Here is an 18,238-nt window from a genome sequence, read left to right on the forward strand (position 1 = left end):
TTATATAAGAATATTATAAGTTGAGTTTTGAAATTTTCCTCCCATTCAATTTCGATATATTGTTTTAAACGACAAAAACCGAAGGGTGGTACAATTTCAGTGAATGAGTGATTCCAAGCAACAGCACCAAAATTTGGTAAATTTTTTAATTCATTTTTTTCTATTGAGCTGAAACTTTGCACAGTTTTCCAGTTCCATCTAAATCGTCATTTTCCGATATCAAATCTTCAAGTTGAGTCACGACTAACTTTTCAAAAGGGTGTATGTGAAAATGGTTCAAAAATATTCAAAAAGCTGCACAGCAAAAACGGTTCGTTCGATTGTTAGACAACTAAAGAAACAAAGTTAGACAACTAAATAAAGATTCCAAAAAAAAAAATACACACAGTAAAAAAAAAATTTTTTTTTGCATTAAAAAACATAATATTTGACACAAAAACTCAAATATCTCAAAACCCTATCGGAATACCAACGTAATTTTTTGAGGGAAAACGGTCCATTATATTAGCTATCTACCATAAAAATTTGGTGATGATAAACCAAATTTTTTTTTTCTACTAAATGTGAAAATTGTGACATGTTTGAAATGTCATAACTTTTTTGTTTATTGGCTTACCATCACCAAATTTTTATGGACCGTTTTCCCTCAACAAATTACGTTGGTATTCCGATAGGGTTTTGAGATATTTGAGTTTTTGTGACAAAAATGATGTTTTTTAATGCAAAAAAAATTTTTTTTTTCACATTGTGTATTTTTTTTGGAATCTTTATTTAGTTGTCTAACTTTGTTTCTTTAGTTGTCTAACAATCGAACGAACCGTTTTTGCTCTGCAGCTTTTTGAATATTTTTGAACCATTTTCACATACACCCTTTTGAAAAGTTAGTCGTGACTCAACTTGAAGATTTGATATCGGAAAATGACGATTTAGATGGAACTGAAAAACTGTGCAAAGTTTCAGATATTTTTGAAATGGTCGATCAGAATCGACTTGCATGCCTCCGTGGAATCCCTCGAATACTTCAATCAGTTTATCCCTTATTATCAAAAAGATATCTAGGAAATTTGAAAAATATTTCTATTACCATATATTAAGAGTTGGGCCTTTCTTAGTCGAGTGGTTAGAGTCCCCGACTACAAATCAAAACCCTGCTAAAGGTGTCTGGGTTCGATTTCTTCGTAATGAAAATTTGTTTGATATCCCTGGTCATAGAGTGTCATCGTACTTGCCACCGATGTACGAATGCGACAATGCAATGGCAAGTTTGGCAAAGAAAACTCTCAGTTAATAACTGTGGAAGTGCTCATGCAAGATGATAAACAGGCTCTGTCCCAGTTAAAACGTAACGCCAAGAAGAAGGACATTAAGAGATAATTTGTTGAACGTTTCTTAAACTAAGTTAAACTTATATCACTTTCCAAGCTCTATTTAATTTGATTGAAACTTTTTCTTACACTATTGTACAGCTACATCCCACTGTTGGGAATTTACAACCCGGAGCAGGATATAATTATATCTGTAATTTTTCCGTTACTGTATAGGGTGCTTTGGTGATTACTTGAAGGGATTATAAAAATTGACACAGTTTTAAAATCAGATTAGCTCACTTCACTACCGGTTGTCGTGCGGTACCGTGACAGGTACCAGCATATTTATTAGCTGATGGCCAATCATGTAGCAGGGTTTGGTCGACGCTCGTTTTTTTTTGTCACTTCTTGGCACGTTTGCCTTGCTTCATCCATTCCTGAACCACGTAAAAGATTGGCCGTCTCCTGACGATCACACACTCACTCATAGCCAGAAATTGGATTGGAGTGGTTCGATTATACCGTGTGGACACCGTGTGCCATATAAATATAAATGAAATTACCTTCGCTCAAATTTAATAAAGTCTCGCCAGGCGGCATACGGTTCAGTGATTTTTTTCGCCGTTCGACTGTTCCATATTTTTGAAGGTTTTCGTCAACAGTGCCCGTGTTTATTTTTCTGGAAACAGGATGGCCCGTAGAAATATAGTTTGAAGTTTAAAATATCTACCTGGGGGAAACTCTGATTACATGATTTACTTGATGGAAAGAGCTACAGTCGAAGCTTGTTATAACGACATCGCAAGGGACCGTCGTAGTAGAGAAATGTCACTATAGAGAATAGTTATATCATCAAATTATTTTTCAAGGGACCGAAAAATGTCACTATAGATAGTTTTTGTCGCTATAAAAGTTGTCGTTATAACGAGCTTCGACTGTATTTTGAATGTTTAATTATAGACGGAAACATACAAAAACATCACTTTTCAGAGAGTTTTGCTTAAAAAAAAAAAAAACTTGGAACATTATGGGTTGGGTTCCAAACCCGCAAAGATTTTTTTCTATTATAGAAGTCGGACTTGTTGTTCAGTTTTGTTATATAGGATTAGACTACTGTGACTTCCTGAATTTGAACCAAATAGATATTTTTTTTATTTTACAAATAAGCTATAATTGAAATCGATTGAAATATTGTAAATTTAGAACCTTGCATCGTTTGACGAGCAAATTTCAAATAGTGACAGAAAACTAATGTTATAATTAAAGCCACCAATTAATAGTTTTCTTGCGTAAACATACTGTTATCTGAGAAAAAACATTTTGTCGAAAACTGGATATTGTACTCCAAAACGGCACTGGTCCATTTTGTCCCGTGACCTATCCAGCGTTGTGAGTAACTCAAACTATCTTAACTCACAATTGAAATTTTTCATGCGTAGGTTGTAAGTCACGAAACTCAACAGTTATAAAATCATGCATGAGTTGGCTCATCTGTTTGACTCAGTGTCTCATATTTCCACAGTTTACACACACAAAGCAATAGTTTCTTGTTAATCTGTAGAATTGTAGCAATCCTTTCTAAAGATAATAACAATATTTGTTTATTTTTAATAATCATGATTCATGTTAGTGTTTGGATAGGCGTCTAATTCTTCCGAAAGAGGTGCGCTTTGCGAAAGAGTACCACGTGATTATTGAGCTGAAATCGAATTCAGGTTAACTTCTGCGTCCATGAGTCCTCTCATGGCGTAGGGGTAACGCGCCCTATCTAGTGAACAGGGAGTCATGAGTTAGAATCTCACCGAGAAGATTCGAGAGTTTTTCGCAATCACATCAATTTGTCCATTTAATCCAATTGCAAAATATATGTGATGTTCAGTTTTTCGGTGGTTGTTAAACAATATTTGGTTTTCACGAGTTTTTTGCAGACTTAATCATTTTTGACTTCAAGTCGTGATAAAGTGATTTTGCACGAAAAAACAACAGTTATTTTTTTTCCAATATTTTTCCAAAAAGCTTGTTTTAAGATTTAATTGATAAGATTCATTCTTAATTTTCTCATATTTTTGTCATTTTATGGTAATAAAATGACCAAAATTGAAGTTGAATTTACCGGTCTCGTTGTTTAATGTGCAACAATGTCCTCAATGTAGTAAAACTGGAATAATGGAGCGTGATTGGTTAATATTGTCTTTCAATATATCTTTTCTCATATTGGTCATAATATTCTGTAAAGCCTTATTTTGCAAACTATAAAACATTTTGCAAATTATAAAACATTACGTATTCATAAATTGAATTGAGACAATTAAATGTGGAATTATGTAAGGTACTGTGTGTCAAGTGGGTAATGGGAACCATATAGATGAGATTCTTCAAATTCTAAAGATTTTAAATGAAATAAATGAGGTCGTGTATATTTTTTAGCTTGATCAAATATAAGCGGTATACTAAAATTAACTTTTAAGTTAAATTGAAGAAAAAATACAAAAAAAGTTTTTGAAAAATGTGTCTCTACTTTGTAGTTTTGATTAATTAATTGAAAAACTAACAGTTATATTCACGATTTCTATTAGCTCTAATATTTGTTACTTATGTTATTGTTTACCTATGGAGAGCATTGAACGCCGAGCAAGTGTTCGTCGCTCGCCCTACAGGAGCAATCGACAATATCAAAGGATCAAACACCGTTGTATGCGAACGATGCGCGACATGTTTGATCCTGCCCTCAAATAGAACTCCCAGAGGAAGTTTGTTAAATTTGCGCTGAGAAACCTAGGATGGACTAGAGAGCAAATGCCTGCTTACGATGAACTCTGCCGTCTTGTAGACGTTGACAGCATTAGCAACAGACATAAGATCGCAGATATAGTATTTTTCTGCAATATTTTGAATGGACGTATAAGGAGTACACTTTTGTATAATCGGCTTAGTTCTAACACCAGTCCGGTTTCACTTCGCCGTAGAAGGGTGTTTGATCCTCCATTGAGGTCGTGAAACTTTACGCGTCATGAGCCTACAGCTAGATGTATGAATGACCTTAACGGTTCCGGGTCATTTGGCCGAACGCCATTTGGCCGAATGCCGTTTGGCCGAACGCCATTTAGCCGAATGCCGTTTGGCCGAACGCCATTTGGTCGAAAGGGTCATTTGGCCGAATGCCGTTTGGCCGAAATTGAAAACAATAGATGATGGATAATAGTTAGCATGAATTTCAAAGCCGAATTTGAAAGAACAATTTATTCTTGAAAAAGGATAAATCATCATTTATGTGATTGTACCCCATTTGGCATAAAGTCGTTTGGCATAAGGTCGTTTGGCATAAAGCCGTTTGGCATAAAGTCGTTTGGCATAATGGTTGTTTGGCATAATGGCCGTTTGGCATAATGGCCGTTTGGCATAATGGTCATTTGGCATAATGGTCGTTTGGCATAATGATTGACTTAGAATGAATATCGGCATTTTTGAATCTTTTACCGAGATCAACACCTCCGAGCCCATAGCAAAAAATTTTGGAAGGTTTGCAATAAGCATGGTGTTTGTTCAGAGATTTTCCAAGCTATGAATGTAAAAAAATGTTGTGTATTAGAGAGCATAACTAAAACTCGTAACGGGTCTGGTGGAAGATCTTTTCGGAATGATTTTTTTTCTACATCTCAGAACATAGAATATCTTTGAGCTTGTTGCGATCTACATATTTGAAAATATGAAATTGACAAAGGAAGTTCGCAGTAGAATATTTCGCTCATAGAATATTTCGATGCAGATCAAGCTTTGTCCCAGTTTGGACGTGAAAACTTGATGAAAATTATTTGATAAAAGAAGGGAAAATTCATTTGCAAAATATTTAAAGCTCTAATCCAAAGACCTTTTATTACAGCATAATGCAAGGGTAATAGCCTATATACGAGAGCAGATAATTTTTCGTTCAAAATGTTTGAGGCTCTATCGCAAAAAAATGTTCCCAATAGTTTTGAACGATTCAATATACTTTTTAATTTTGGACGTGTGAGTCAAAAACACCGTCAATTATCGAAAGAAGGGAAAAGAGATCATGTATTGGCAAGAAAAAAAAAATATGTTCAATATTGGCAGGTTCTAAAAAAATATCATTCTTACAGCACGTCTTGCAAGAATTGATAATACAGCAAAATATAAAAATAGGTTAACATTTAGCTTTACTAAATAATAAAAATTTAAAACAGTATAAATATAAAGAACAGCCTATTTTCAAAAGAAGGGAACATTTATGATTAAATATAGAAGAAGACGCCAAAAATAATCGCGGCATAATACAACGAAAATACATCAAAAAATGCGTTCCGAACCATCGGTTCCCCGAATGCCAGTTCCCTGAATGACCGGTTTCACCGAAAAGCGGTGCAATTTAAATAGAAGCTATAGGTAATAGTCTTCAGTGGCTGGATAGTGAACGAGAAAGAACGATAAGCAATCAAAAGAAGGAGGTATTCTGTCATTATTGGCTATGCACATGTTGGCAAAAATGCTGAGGACGGTAAAACTTGAAAGAACCGCCAATAAAAAAAGAAGGGTGCATATTAGATGGTTAGTTCGTTCACCACCCTGAAATGTATAAAGTTACGACAATTATGGGTGCCAAATGTTTTCGGGGACGTGGGATAATCGAGGAAACGGAATATTCAGGGCATTCGGGGAACTGGCGTTCAGGGAATCAACATTCGGGGAAAAGTAGCACAACCCATCGAAGTAACTGCAGTAATCGATTTCTCTTTTCGTCAATAACTTGAGCAGGTCAATATTATCGATTGCCGCCCTTCTGTCAGTTGGAAACAAAAATATCTACAATATAGCTTCAAAGAACAGCCTATGTATAAAAGAAGGTGAAATTTATTTAAATTTTAAATCAACACTCTTTATATCTATAATTGTTACATCATGTTTAGAAAAAAAAACATAGAATGTTTGAAAGAAGGGTAAATTTGTGCTAAATATATTCAAATCTTCAGTGCAAATAAATATTCCAATAGCGAAACTCAAATGAAGCATTAATATTTGAAAGAAGGGTTATTTCTGGATAAATAATAAAATACTATTAGCAATAACTTTCCTAATATGCTTTAGTTTATTCAAGAGCATATGATTGTTGAATAAAGTGTCATTTTGTTTCAATTGACTACAAAGCCTGAAAAGCCTGATGCCATCAGAAATATTCAATAGAAACGGAAAACGAATGCCATCTTAAGAAATTCTTGTTTTCAGACTCATTATGCCAAACGACTATTATGCCAAATGACCATTATGCCAAACGACCATTATGCCAAACGACTTTATGCCAAATAACCATTATGCCAAACGGCTTTATGCCAAACGACTTTATGCCAAATGACCTACCATCCATTTATGTACAGCTCTTTAGTGTTAGGGGCCTATTTTATAAATTTATTTTATAAACGACTCGACTGGAGTCACTGTCGACCAAAAGTTTCGCACGACTCAGCTCTTTCACTCGAGTTTATCGACAAGTGTCACTCCATGTGACTGGATTACTATGGGCGTCGACGGGTGACATCTGAAATATGCATGCTTACTTTGATCGACAATGACTACAAACGAGTCACATGAATCCGCTCGATTTACAAAATAGACCCCATAGACTGAAAGAAGAACATCCTTAATGAAAGCAATTATTAACTTCTCTGCTAGCGGTAACACTAGCCAGCAGAGGTTTTCGCATTGCGTTTGTAGTCAGCATTTGACAGTAACTAAAAGACAGTTTAAGACTTATTCGTCCTTCTGTAGCATCGGTTCACTTCAATGCTTCGAATCGTGTTAAGCGATTTTTTTCAAAGTTTTAGCAAACACGAGTTTTGGCTTCTTCTTTTCTCGACGGAGAAACAGTGAGCCTTTTTGACGTTCACTGAACCGTTCGATTTATTAATCTACGAAAGCAACGGTACAGAGTTAATCTTGGAGGAGAATGAAATCTTACCCAAGTTAACCCTTGTGCTAAAAAATATGTTTTTAATATGAGCGTATTAAAAGTCATAATTCAAATAAACTATGAAAAATATTCAAAAATGAAAGAACAGCCTATGATCAAAAGAAGGAAAAATTTCTTATAAAAATTAAAGCAAGTGTAATGCAAATAATTATTATATTAGTATAACTACAAAGAACTGCCGATAATTTAAATCAGGTAAAATTCTCAATAATAATATAAGATTTATTATTGACAATATTTATGGAATCAGTACAAATCGAAAGAATAGCCTATGTTTAAGAGAAGAAAAAAATTCTGATGAAAATCAATCAGGAGTAAACCTAGCACATCGTTGGTAATCCAGAAACGAACCAACCATCAGTTTAGAGTCTTGATGCGAGTTCAAAACTTTGTCCTGGATTAATGGATGGTTTTAATCTTGGAGCACTAATATAGCGACAAATATGACGTTCGGCCACATTATCTAAATCAACAAATGCATTACCTGATTAGTTATTGGGTCACACTTATGACTCCTACTTATCAGCGTTGAAGCAATTTTTTATTGTTTCGTGATTTGGCCAAATGGCATTCGGCCAAATGGCGTTCGGCCAAACGGCATTCGGTCAAACGGCGTTCGGCCAAATGGCCGGACACCATTTCAGAATACTCTGGAATATAATCTCCAGATCTGCAAGCGTGATTTATGAACCTTTGAAATATTTCTTGGGAGCTTCACTGATATCCTGAACAGATTAATTAAGAATCTCGTCTCGAGGAGTTATGGGGATATTCATAATACTTATCCTTGGTGAAGTCTTGTCTGGATAGCTAGTTGGACTGGTCCTTGTTGATAAAGCTCTTATGAAACCCTTGACAAGATTTTTTAATGCATATTACCAACGAATTCTTCCAATCATCCCCAATAAATTTCTTGTAAGACTTTTTATGAATTCACTTCTTGATCTCTATGTAGAAATTAATAGAGAAGTCCTTTAAGTGTTCTAGATCAGATTCTGTTAGGTTCTTGGCAAAATCTTTGATAGAATGCTTGGAAGACGCAATTTTGGATATATGTCAAACGTGTTAGTCAGCCTCAAAGGAAAACAATAGAATATATTTGTAAAGATTTTTCGAAAGTTAAACCGTTTTAAGCTATACTGTAAGCTTTATAAATTCAATAAAAATGTTTACACAGTCGACTCTCTATATATCTATATCGAAGGGACCATCGAGATAGGGAGAGAACGAGACATAGAGCAAATTTTTAATGAATACTAGATTGAAAATAACTCAATTATCAGGAAAATCGCTACAGAGCAGGAATTTCACCAGAAGTTAATTTAGTCTTTATCTTTTAAGAATCCTACAGTGCTGCTTTCTTCATACTTAGTTGATGGGGTGGTAAAATGAACACCTTAACCCTCTAAGACCCAAAGTTTTATTTACGATCTACATATTAATTTTATATCTAAAACCGTTCTAAACGCGTTTTGGGCAATGATTTATTTTCATTCCCAAATCTTTGAATTTTGGTTTTTGATTTTTATAATTCTTATTTTTGAACATTTTTATTTTTTCTTGAAGTTTCTTCTGGTTACTGATTTTTGGCAATAATAAAAAATCAAGTTTTTACGGTACTTTAGAAAGTATTAAATTTTTTTTTCTGGATTTTTTTATTTTCCGTGTGATTAATGGAAAAACAGGTTTGAAATTATACCACCATGCTTTTCTTTTGTGATAGGTTGATCGTAGAAAAATATAAAAAGTACGTTTTTTATACAACACGTTAAATGAACCGTTAGATTATACAAGAATACCAATTTTCAAACAGTTTTCAAAAATACAAAAAAGTTTCAAAAGTCATACAAAACTTTTCTTATATGCGTGTTATGAGTCAAGTTTCAAGCCAAAAAAAAATCATTTTGATTTCCGAGCTACGAAAAAATACGCAAAGTTCCAAAATGTACCCCGTCTAAAGACGGTGTTGGGTATTAGAGGGTTAAGGATATCATTTTATTTCTAATAGCATAACAAAGAATATATATTGTTCTATCGCACAAGATCAAAAATAGGGATGTTATCTAAAGCAGCAACAGGAATTCAGACTAAAATTGCTAAATTTTCACATATTTTTATCGTTAGCGAAAAACGATGGAAATGTTCATTTTACCTGCACTATGTGGGTAAAATGAACAGCTGTTGGTGATATAATGAACATCATGCCCAAAAACGTGAGCAAAACTAAATTTTTTATAAAAATTCATTGCATTCCCGAAAATATATCTATGAATGATTGTAACCCATTCAAAAAGAAATCTAAAAGTTTCATATTCGACAGCATATCACAACGATATTCACATCACTGAAAAACATCAAGACCTCCGAGCTTAAAGTTACGTCAGCTCTAATTTTCAAATGTGGTTTTCTAAAATCTTAGTTTCCGTTGAGATTTTCACTTCAATTGACCTCCGTATCAACCGGAACACTCTGATTTATGCTCTATATTGCCCGTGCGTGATATAAATGCATTGAAATTTGTATTGTTCCCGGTAAAAGGCACGGTGTTCATTTTACCACCCCTGTTTATTTTACTACCACTTCCCTTACATATAATTTTCCAATGTTTTAATGATCTAAAACATCTTTCAGTCTGATAATATTTTGAGCTTTTTAGTGAAATACCTACCTATAAGTAAATGAAAACCGAATTTAGTAGTACAGTCAACTTCCCTAACTCGATATTGAAGCGACCATCTAGTACGAAAGGTATCCAGATACTGAACACATTTTTTTTTAATTTTTAAACTTATCATTATTTTATCTAAATACACTCGAACATAAAAAACACATCTATTTATGTGAAGTTTCAACAGTCTGCATAAATTAAAAATTTTATCATTATGAAATGGGATGTAAACATTAATTTTACTATCAGTATAATCATAATACTCAATTTCATGTTTTTTGAAGGATATTTGAAACCTTTCATGAGAATATCGAGTTAGAGAAGTAAACTTGCATGGGAAACTGATACAGACTGCATCGAGTTAGGGAGCATCGAGTTAGAGAAATATCAACTTACAGAGTGATCAAAGTGCTCAATTGAAGGAACCGCGCATTCCTTCGAGTCAGGGGAAATATTGAGAAACAGAATAGGGAGAGTTGACTGTATATCATTTGATTCCACTAGAGATTGCATCATTTAACTGATACACGTAATTTTGAACTACTTGTTGTCTTGTTCTCTTTGAGTGTTTAAAATAAATTTCTGAGGTCACTCTTGGACTGAGAGCTCTTACTTAATTTACAAGACATTTGTGGAGGAATCGACTCTAAAGTTTGATAGTGGAATCTACGGGCGTATTCGTCTTAGAATGATTAGAACGAGTTTTATTTTAACCCATCGTTTCGACACGGGGATTTTGTCTTCCTTACGGAAAATTAATATATCGTATATTTTATTTATTTATTCTAACATTGCATAATTCTAAGTTCGTATATTTTCAAGACATTCGCATGATTTTTTCAGAGATCTTTCACATTTTCCTTCAAGGATTGGTGTAGAATTTCTCCAGAAGTTTTTATTAGAACTCGTTAAATGATTTGTTCAAGCGTTACCATTACCATACTTTTTTTTAATTGCACTGCAATTAATGCGGGAAATGTTCCAAGAGATTTATCCGGGAAGTTTTCAGCAGATCTATCTGCATTTATTGTTGTTGTTGAAAACTATCAATGTAGTTGTTCATGTTCCCTTGGCAATCGGATTAAAAATTGTTCCCTCGCATTCCCGCAAAATAAAAAAATATATTTCAAGATTTATTCAAAACTGCCTTAATTGCTAAATATATTTTAAAATATTATCACAAATGTACTTACACCGTGTCCAGTATATTCTCATACAAATTCGAGATAACGTTGCTTCGCGCTCGTCTAACTGACATCATTGGTGATAATATTTTTTAAAAGGGGTTATAATACTAATTCACTACAGGAAATATTTTGGAAATATTTCAATTATAAACTTATTTCATCAACTCAAGACTTTACGAAAAATATTTCCAGCGGCACGCTCATAGACAGAGCCTAATTTCAATCTACAGTTATCGCACATCTATTCACCAAATTTTATCAATATTTATCTATTTAAAACGCAATATAATTAACTTAAAGTTTCTGAAACTATTTTGAGAATGCTCTGATTTTTACTTTGTAAACCAGACCAATATGATCAAAAATTAATTTTAAGTGCAAAACACGACTTCAATGGACATTTCATCACATATCATAGCAATTAATTTTTCTAATTCATCAAACAAGCTATTCTACGCTGGTATAATACTACCAGATTACAATGAAATACTAAAACATTGGATTATCCTACATTCAGTAAAATTATACCAAAGAAAAGAAAAAGTGTATGAGAATATATTGGACACGGTGTAACTCCTAATGTAAGACTGCCAGTTATCTTCCAAACAATATCCTCTAATATTTCTTCAGACACTTTTTTTTTCAGATTATTCAAAAGTAGTTTCATCTAGAACTTATTTTTCAAAATACAAGAACTTGATTAAGTTATTTTTATATAACTATCTTTTAGATTCTTATGAATTATTTAATTTTTTTCCTCCAAATTTTATTTAGAAATTTGAAGTCTTAAAGTTTTGCAATTCATCCAAAAACCTCTCCAAAAATTTTAAGAGAATCTTCATCATATATTTCTACAGGTCCTGGTACTCCTTCATAATTTCCTCCTGAAAATTCGTGCGTCCACCAGAAATACTCAAATAATTCGTTTTTAAGTCTCTCAGGAATTTTCTCGCAAATTGATTTTCGAATTACTCCATTTATTGTAAAGGTATTTCTCCACTGATATTCCAAGAGATTTTTCTGCAATTTTCAGCCTCACAAGAACTTCTACTGAACAGGAATTCAAACCCGCCACCTTTAGCATTGTTTCGCTCAATATCTGAGCGTTTACCTTTAAGGCTGCTTGGGCCCTCAATAAATTTATTAATTACTTTCCATAAGCATAAGGATTCAGTAATGCCATTATTTTGTGTTCCATTTGCCACTTTCACCATAACTTCATGTACAGTCAATCTTTCCATAAACACCGCTCTACTAAAGTTTTCATATCTGTTTTTTTTTCATAGGTGTCAGTGCGAACCAACCGCAATCAGCGTCATCCGCCACCAAGAAAAACTCATCGCGTCGCAACGCTTGGGGTAACCTGTCGTACGCTGATTTAATTACACAAGCAATTAGTTCAGCAGGTGATAACCGACTAACGCTCAGTCAGATCTATGAATGGATGGTGCAGAATGTGCCGTATTTTAAAGATAAGGGTGACTCCAACAGCAGTGCAGGATGGAAGGTTAGTGTCACAGTTTTTTTTTTATATCACTTTATGCCCCTGTTGTATACGGGATAATATTGAAAGGTCACAATTTCACCCGGTTAACAACTTGAAATAGGTAATTTCTAGTGAAATTGCGACCCGTTCGAAATTTGTCATGCCTGTTTTTTTATCAATTTCAAAAAATACGCTAGATGCTAAATTTAGGGTATGGAGAAATCGGCAATCAAAGCAGAAATAAACCACATAAAATTATACAAATTACATAGTTGCATAGATATTGATACTCAAATGTGCCACAGCGATAACTTTCATTTCACCCGATCTTACTATAATTAACTTTTGATGCTTTGTCCAAATTGATTATCCTTGACACACGTCAAATCCTTCGTAAGAATAAAAAAACTAGGCAGTATTATTGATAGGAAGATTGCGGCACCAAAATATATCCAAAATTAAGAAAGGTATGAGCTGAATGTATACAATAATTTTCACTATGTGTACAAAAGCAAAAGGCAGCATTTCCTACTTTCATAAAAAAATCTCAAGAGAAGAGTCAAATAATGGAAAATTAAAAACAAAAAAGGACATATTTGTGTCAATATCGTTACTTATTTTTTATCACCAAATTCATAATTGGGTGGACTCTTTGTGAAAATTGATTCGATAGGACATATTCTCGTTCTTGATCGCACATAAACCGCTCTAAGGACAAGAAAAGCAGAACCGTCATAACGTGGATCAATCAGAGTTTTACAGTTTGCGTTCGATGTCGGTACTGCTACAAGTGAATAAAAAAGAAAGTTTACTTGGTCAACTTGCTGTCCTGATATGGGTATGAGTGGGGATATCATCGACGAGTGAAAATCATACTTCATGGATGGGGGAGAGATGATGAAGACATGATGCGTTACCTACATGCAAGCTTGGCTGCTGGACAGTGAGTAGACGACGACGGCAGATGCCAATGTAATCGATATTTTTTTTTATTCGGAAACCAGTTCCTTGATTGCATTTTACTGAAACCGTTCTGGTCATACTGGAGGTGGTTTGTTTTATTTTTAGCTTAAATACTCGCCAACGTTATTGCATTATGTGCAATTTGTGCTCGTTGCAGGCCTGATTTTTCTTTTATGTTCAATAAGGATGTTTGGGACAAATAATGGAGTTTTTTTTACATAGGTCGTAAAACAGAGATGAACAATTAATAGATTCACCATAACAAGAATGTTGAATGCCTGTTTTATAAAAAGAAATATGGACAGATGAGAAACAGATGAGATTTACGAGCAGTAACGTACGCACGCAGCTTAAACAAAGTTGTATATATCTTCAAAAGTGATGGCATTTTGGTCCATTTTGAACAAGAAAATGCATGAGATTTATGAGTTAAATCTTTGTGAGGTACCATATTTAGAAAAAGTATTTGGCAATATCAATTTGCTTTGTTACGAACTATATGTCATTTTAAAGAGTGAGCAAAAAATAGCAAAAAAATATTTCACGCGATTTGCTGTCACCGTGCACTCCGGCTAATTTGAACGGTTCTTCGTGCAAGTTATCGGAGTTAATTTTTAATTCAAACTTCAAGTTACCTTACTAACAAAAAACACCGTTCTGGCTACCAAAACCACCACAATAACCGAAGCAGTCCAAGTTGGTGTAAAATTTACTGATAAAACTGTTATTGGAGTATGTTTTTCTCATGGACCCAATTTTTTTTTGCAAACAAAACTTGATATTGATATATGCAACTTTAACAAATTCCATTTTTGATGCGAGAGGCATTGCAATACCAAAATGTGAAGTAAAATTCGAATATGTGGTTAAAGTCGATGATCTTAAGCTCTTGATCCGTCTAAATATGAGAGAAAAGGTTACTTCAACGCAATTGCGATCTCACTATGGAAATAATATTACAGGATCCGCAAAAAAAATCAAATGTTTCAAACTCTTTTAGGATTTACAGTAGAGATTTTGCTGGTGGAATTTGTAGAGAAATCCCTGGGAAACCCCATGTGGAGGTTTTTCTGGAGAAATCCCCGAAATAATTCTTGGAGAAATCTCAGGAGAAATATTTGAAGGATTTTCCAAAAGGAATTGATTGAGATCATTTACTGGAGGAATTTTTGTAGAGATTTTCATAAAATAATCCCTAAAGTAATTATTAGGATCATTTCTAATGAAATTCCTGCAGGAATTTGAAAAAGAATCTTTGAAAGAATATCAAGAAGAGGAAGGAATGTTGGAGGAATCCCTGAAAGATTTTTGGAGCCCCAGAACGAGTCCCTGAAGAAATGCCTGGGGAGTCCCTGAAGAAATTCCTGGGGAATCTCTGGAGGACTATATGGAGGAATCATTAGCATAATTTACGTCGCGATTTTCCTCGTGGTAACTCTGAGAGAATTCCTGCAAGAAATTCTTGAGAAACTTGTGACTTGTGGAACACCTGCAGAAGTTCCTGGTAGAATCCCTGGAGCGATCCGGGGAGGATTACCGGTAGAAATCTCCGGAATAATTCCTGTAAGAATCTTGAGAGCACTCCCCAAGATATCTTAGTATGTTTCGGTAGCGGAATCCTCGGAGATAGTTCTGAAGAAATCACTAGTGAAATATTTTAAGTAATCCTTGAAGAAATTGTCCTAGCGTAATTACTGAAGAAATTCCTGGAGAAAACATGGATGGCATAAAAACACTAGTTGAACATTCAAATATTCACATACTCTAATAATCGCTCCATAAAATTAAAAAAGAGCAGCCTTGAAGACATCACTTCAAAAATCCTTGATTATATAGAGAAATCTCTAAAGGAATGCCAGAATAAATCGCTCGAAAAATATCTGGAGAAATTCCGGAGCTTTCCAGAAAGAATTCCTGAAACAGATCTTGGTAGATATCTGCGAGAAATTCCTGGAAGAATCCCAGTAAAAAATTTACTGAAGGTATCTATGAGAGAATCACTAGAGACATTCCTGCAGGAATTCCTTGCAAAATCTCGAAAGGAATCCCTATGAATTTTTTTTTGCAGGACGAATCCCTTATCGAATCCCTGGAAGAACTCCTGGATGAATTATAAGAAGATATAGGTAGAGATGATCCCTTAAGAAATCTTCGAAATAATTCCTGGAGAATTTTCTGGAAGTGTCTGTAGATATTTAAAGAGGAATTCTTGAAGAAATCTTAAAGGGCAGCGTCCATTTATTACGTAACGCTAAAATCGACAATTTTCGACCTCCTCCCCCCATCCGTAACGCTTTTTTAATGGAAAATTACAAATTTTTGTATGAGCCGTAACGCTTGAGCGTAACGTAATTTGTGGATATCGCCAAGGAATGAACCGTCGTTATATACATGTGTATGAACTGCTGTATATGATATACGTCAGTTCCTTCTGAAAGAGGTTCCACGTTCCCTTGAGCCCTTCCTCACATTTCCAGATTTCCATTCTAGAGTTCGATATCTTTCATATGAAGCTAAAAGAACGCAAATCGGTCCAAAATAGATTTGAGAGATCGTTTCAAAGTCATGGGTCATTTTTGACCCTTAAGGTGAAGATGAATCGAAGCCAAACTTCAAATTTTCAAGAGCACAAATCTGGAGAATCGAACATCCGTTCCAGCTGAAAACCTTATCGATTGGGCACCACTACCTAGTGACCAATCGATTAAGTTTTTAGCTTAAACGGATATTCGGTTCTCCAGATTTGTTCTTTTGAAAATTTGAGGTTTGGCTTCGATTAATCTTCACCTTAATGCATAATGTGATTTTTTTTTCTTAATGTATTAGAAAGGTAAAACTAGAAGAGTTTTTTGAGAACTTTTGAAAACAATGGTTCAAAAATATTGAGAAACAAAAAAGTTATCGCAATTTGAATATTTGTTTTTGCGGTCTTGAGAGGATTCCTCAAGAAACTTTCAGAGAGTAGTTTATCATTCTTGGTTGATATATTTTAACAAATGTTTTCAGTTGGCATGTTTTCCTGACAGATGGAAAAATGCCAACGTTGTACTAATTTTAAAACCGAACAAAAATGGCGGCTTGATTGTAGAATTAAAAAACTTTAATTTTCCAACATACATTGTTAGAATAATCTAGTCATCCATCGAAATCGAATCGTACACTTCAGATTATTTATAAGAAATCCAAGTCAGAGATCATTTCTATAGGAGCTAGTGTTCTTCAAGGCAGCATTTTGGGACCAATATTATACAATATTTCAAAATTTGAATTACCGTCGGACGGGGCTACTTTTGATTTCAGGCGCTACTTTGGACACTCACCTTTTGTATTTATTACCAGCGTAAATATTAATCTGAGCAATTTTGTGTCTTCAGCACTTTTATTAACCAATATATGCTCTACCACTAGGCATGATTTTTTCTTGGAACAACATCAACAATAACAGGATAAACAAGAAAGCATTTTAAAAAAGCCCGAAATAAATATTCACAAGGTATAAAACATTGGTTATACAAACATTGTTTAGATTTTACCCATGTCGTGGAAACTTATTGGGAGCATCACAAAACTATCGAATCATCATGTTTCATGAAAATCTTGCGATTTGTTTTGCTTAAAATTGTTGTTTTATTAAAATAATTGATCAAAGGTCTTTTTTTTGCGAATTTTATTTTATTATAATGTTTGGGTTTGTGTATTTTACAACATAAAAAAATAAAATAAATTTTTGTAAAAGTGAATAGACATAAAACACACATATTTCAATACGTACCAATGCCAAATTCCCAACACAATATCTAAAAAACTATTTTTCGTCATATTTTACATGAATTTGTAGTACAGAACAGTTGCATCCTTCAAATGCTTAAATTAAACTACTCTTAAGCCAGCTCTAAACTTCTAAGAAGCTAAAGGCATATTACAAAAGCAAACTTACTTTACGATCTTGCTAAACTTTGCTTCATAGATTGCGTTTTTAATGAAAATTACTTACTGGTATTAAATTAGCTACCGGTATTAATGTGATCCTTCAACATATCACTCATATAACAGTAATAATTAAAAAAAGGATTTTCTTACATAACTCATTTATCATCGCAGTACCTAGTAGTTACGTCGTTCGTTTATGTCAACTTGAAAATCGAGCATTCGTAACTGATAGTTCCATTTAAGAGGAAGTTGAAAATTTAAGTTTCATACTGCAAACTGAGAATAGTGAATGGCATGTTTCGTTGAAATTTGTTATATATGTGTAATTGATTCCAGCTTTGCAATTCTCTACATTAAGTTTATCAATGAAAAATGTTCAATAACATCAAAGTGGACGACAATCTATTGAATCAGTTTAAAAGTTATAAGGAAAAATCATTTCATTATTTATAATTGTGAAAATGTCCAGCCCCTTTTTTGTCTTGAAGGACACACTTTTTTCGCTATTCAAGCATGTTTGTTATTTCTTGATGGATTTGCCTCATATTTTGCACATTTGTTACGTACATATACAACTTAAATATAGGCAAAAAATATCAACATCTATTCTTAATTCTAAGAGTTACAAATACTCAAAGTTAAAGAATGTGGAAATAATGTCAAAAGAAGCCCCGTTTGACGGTACCTGAGTTTCCTCACGGTGTTAAAAATCTC

General features: G+C 33.8%; 1 protein-coding gene across 4 annotated transcripts in view; it reads left to right on the forward strand.

Annotated features, from left to right (window-relative positions):
* The window catches only part of LOC5576867 (forkhead box protein O), a 326,829-nt gene that overhangs the window by 31,361 nt on the left and 277,230 nt on the right, over positions 1–18,238 (forward strand). For all 4 annotated transcript variants that reach the window (XM_021852675.1, XM_021852671.1, XM_021852683.1 and 1 more), the window contains exon 3: positions 12,432–12,652. In XM_021852675.1, coding sequence (XP_021708367.1) covers positions 12,432–12,652 — 221 coding nt within the window. The remainder of the gene's footprint in view (positions 1–12,431; positions 12,653–18,238) is intronic.

This window comes from Aedes aegypti, chromosome 1 (genome assembly GCF_002204515.2).
Source record: "Aedes aegypti strain LVP_AGWG chromosome 1, AaegL5.0 Primary Assembly, whole genome shotgun sequence".
Lineage (NCBI taxonomy): Eukaryota > Metazoa > Arthropoda > Insecta > Diptera > Culicidae > Aedes > Aedes aegypti.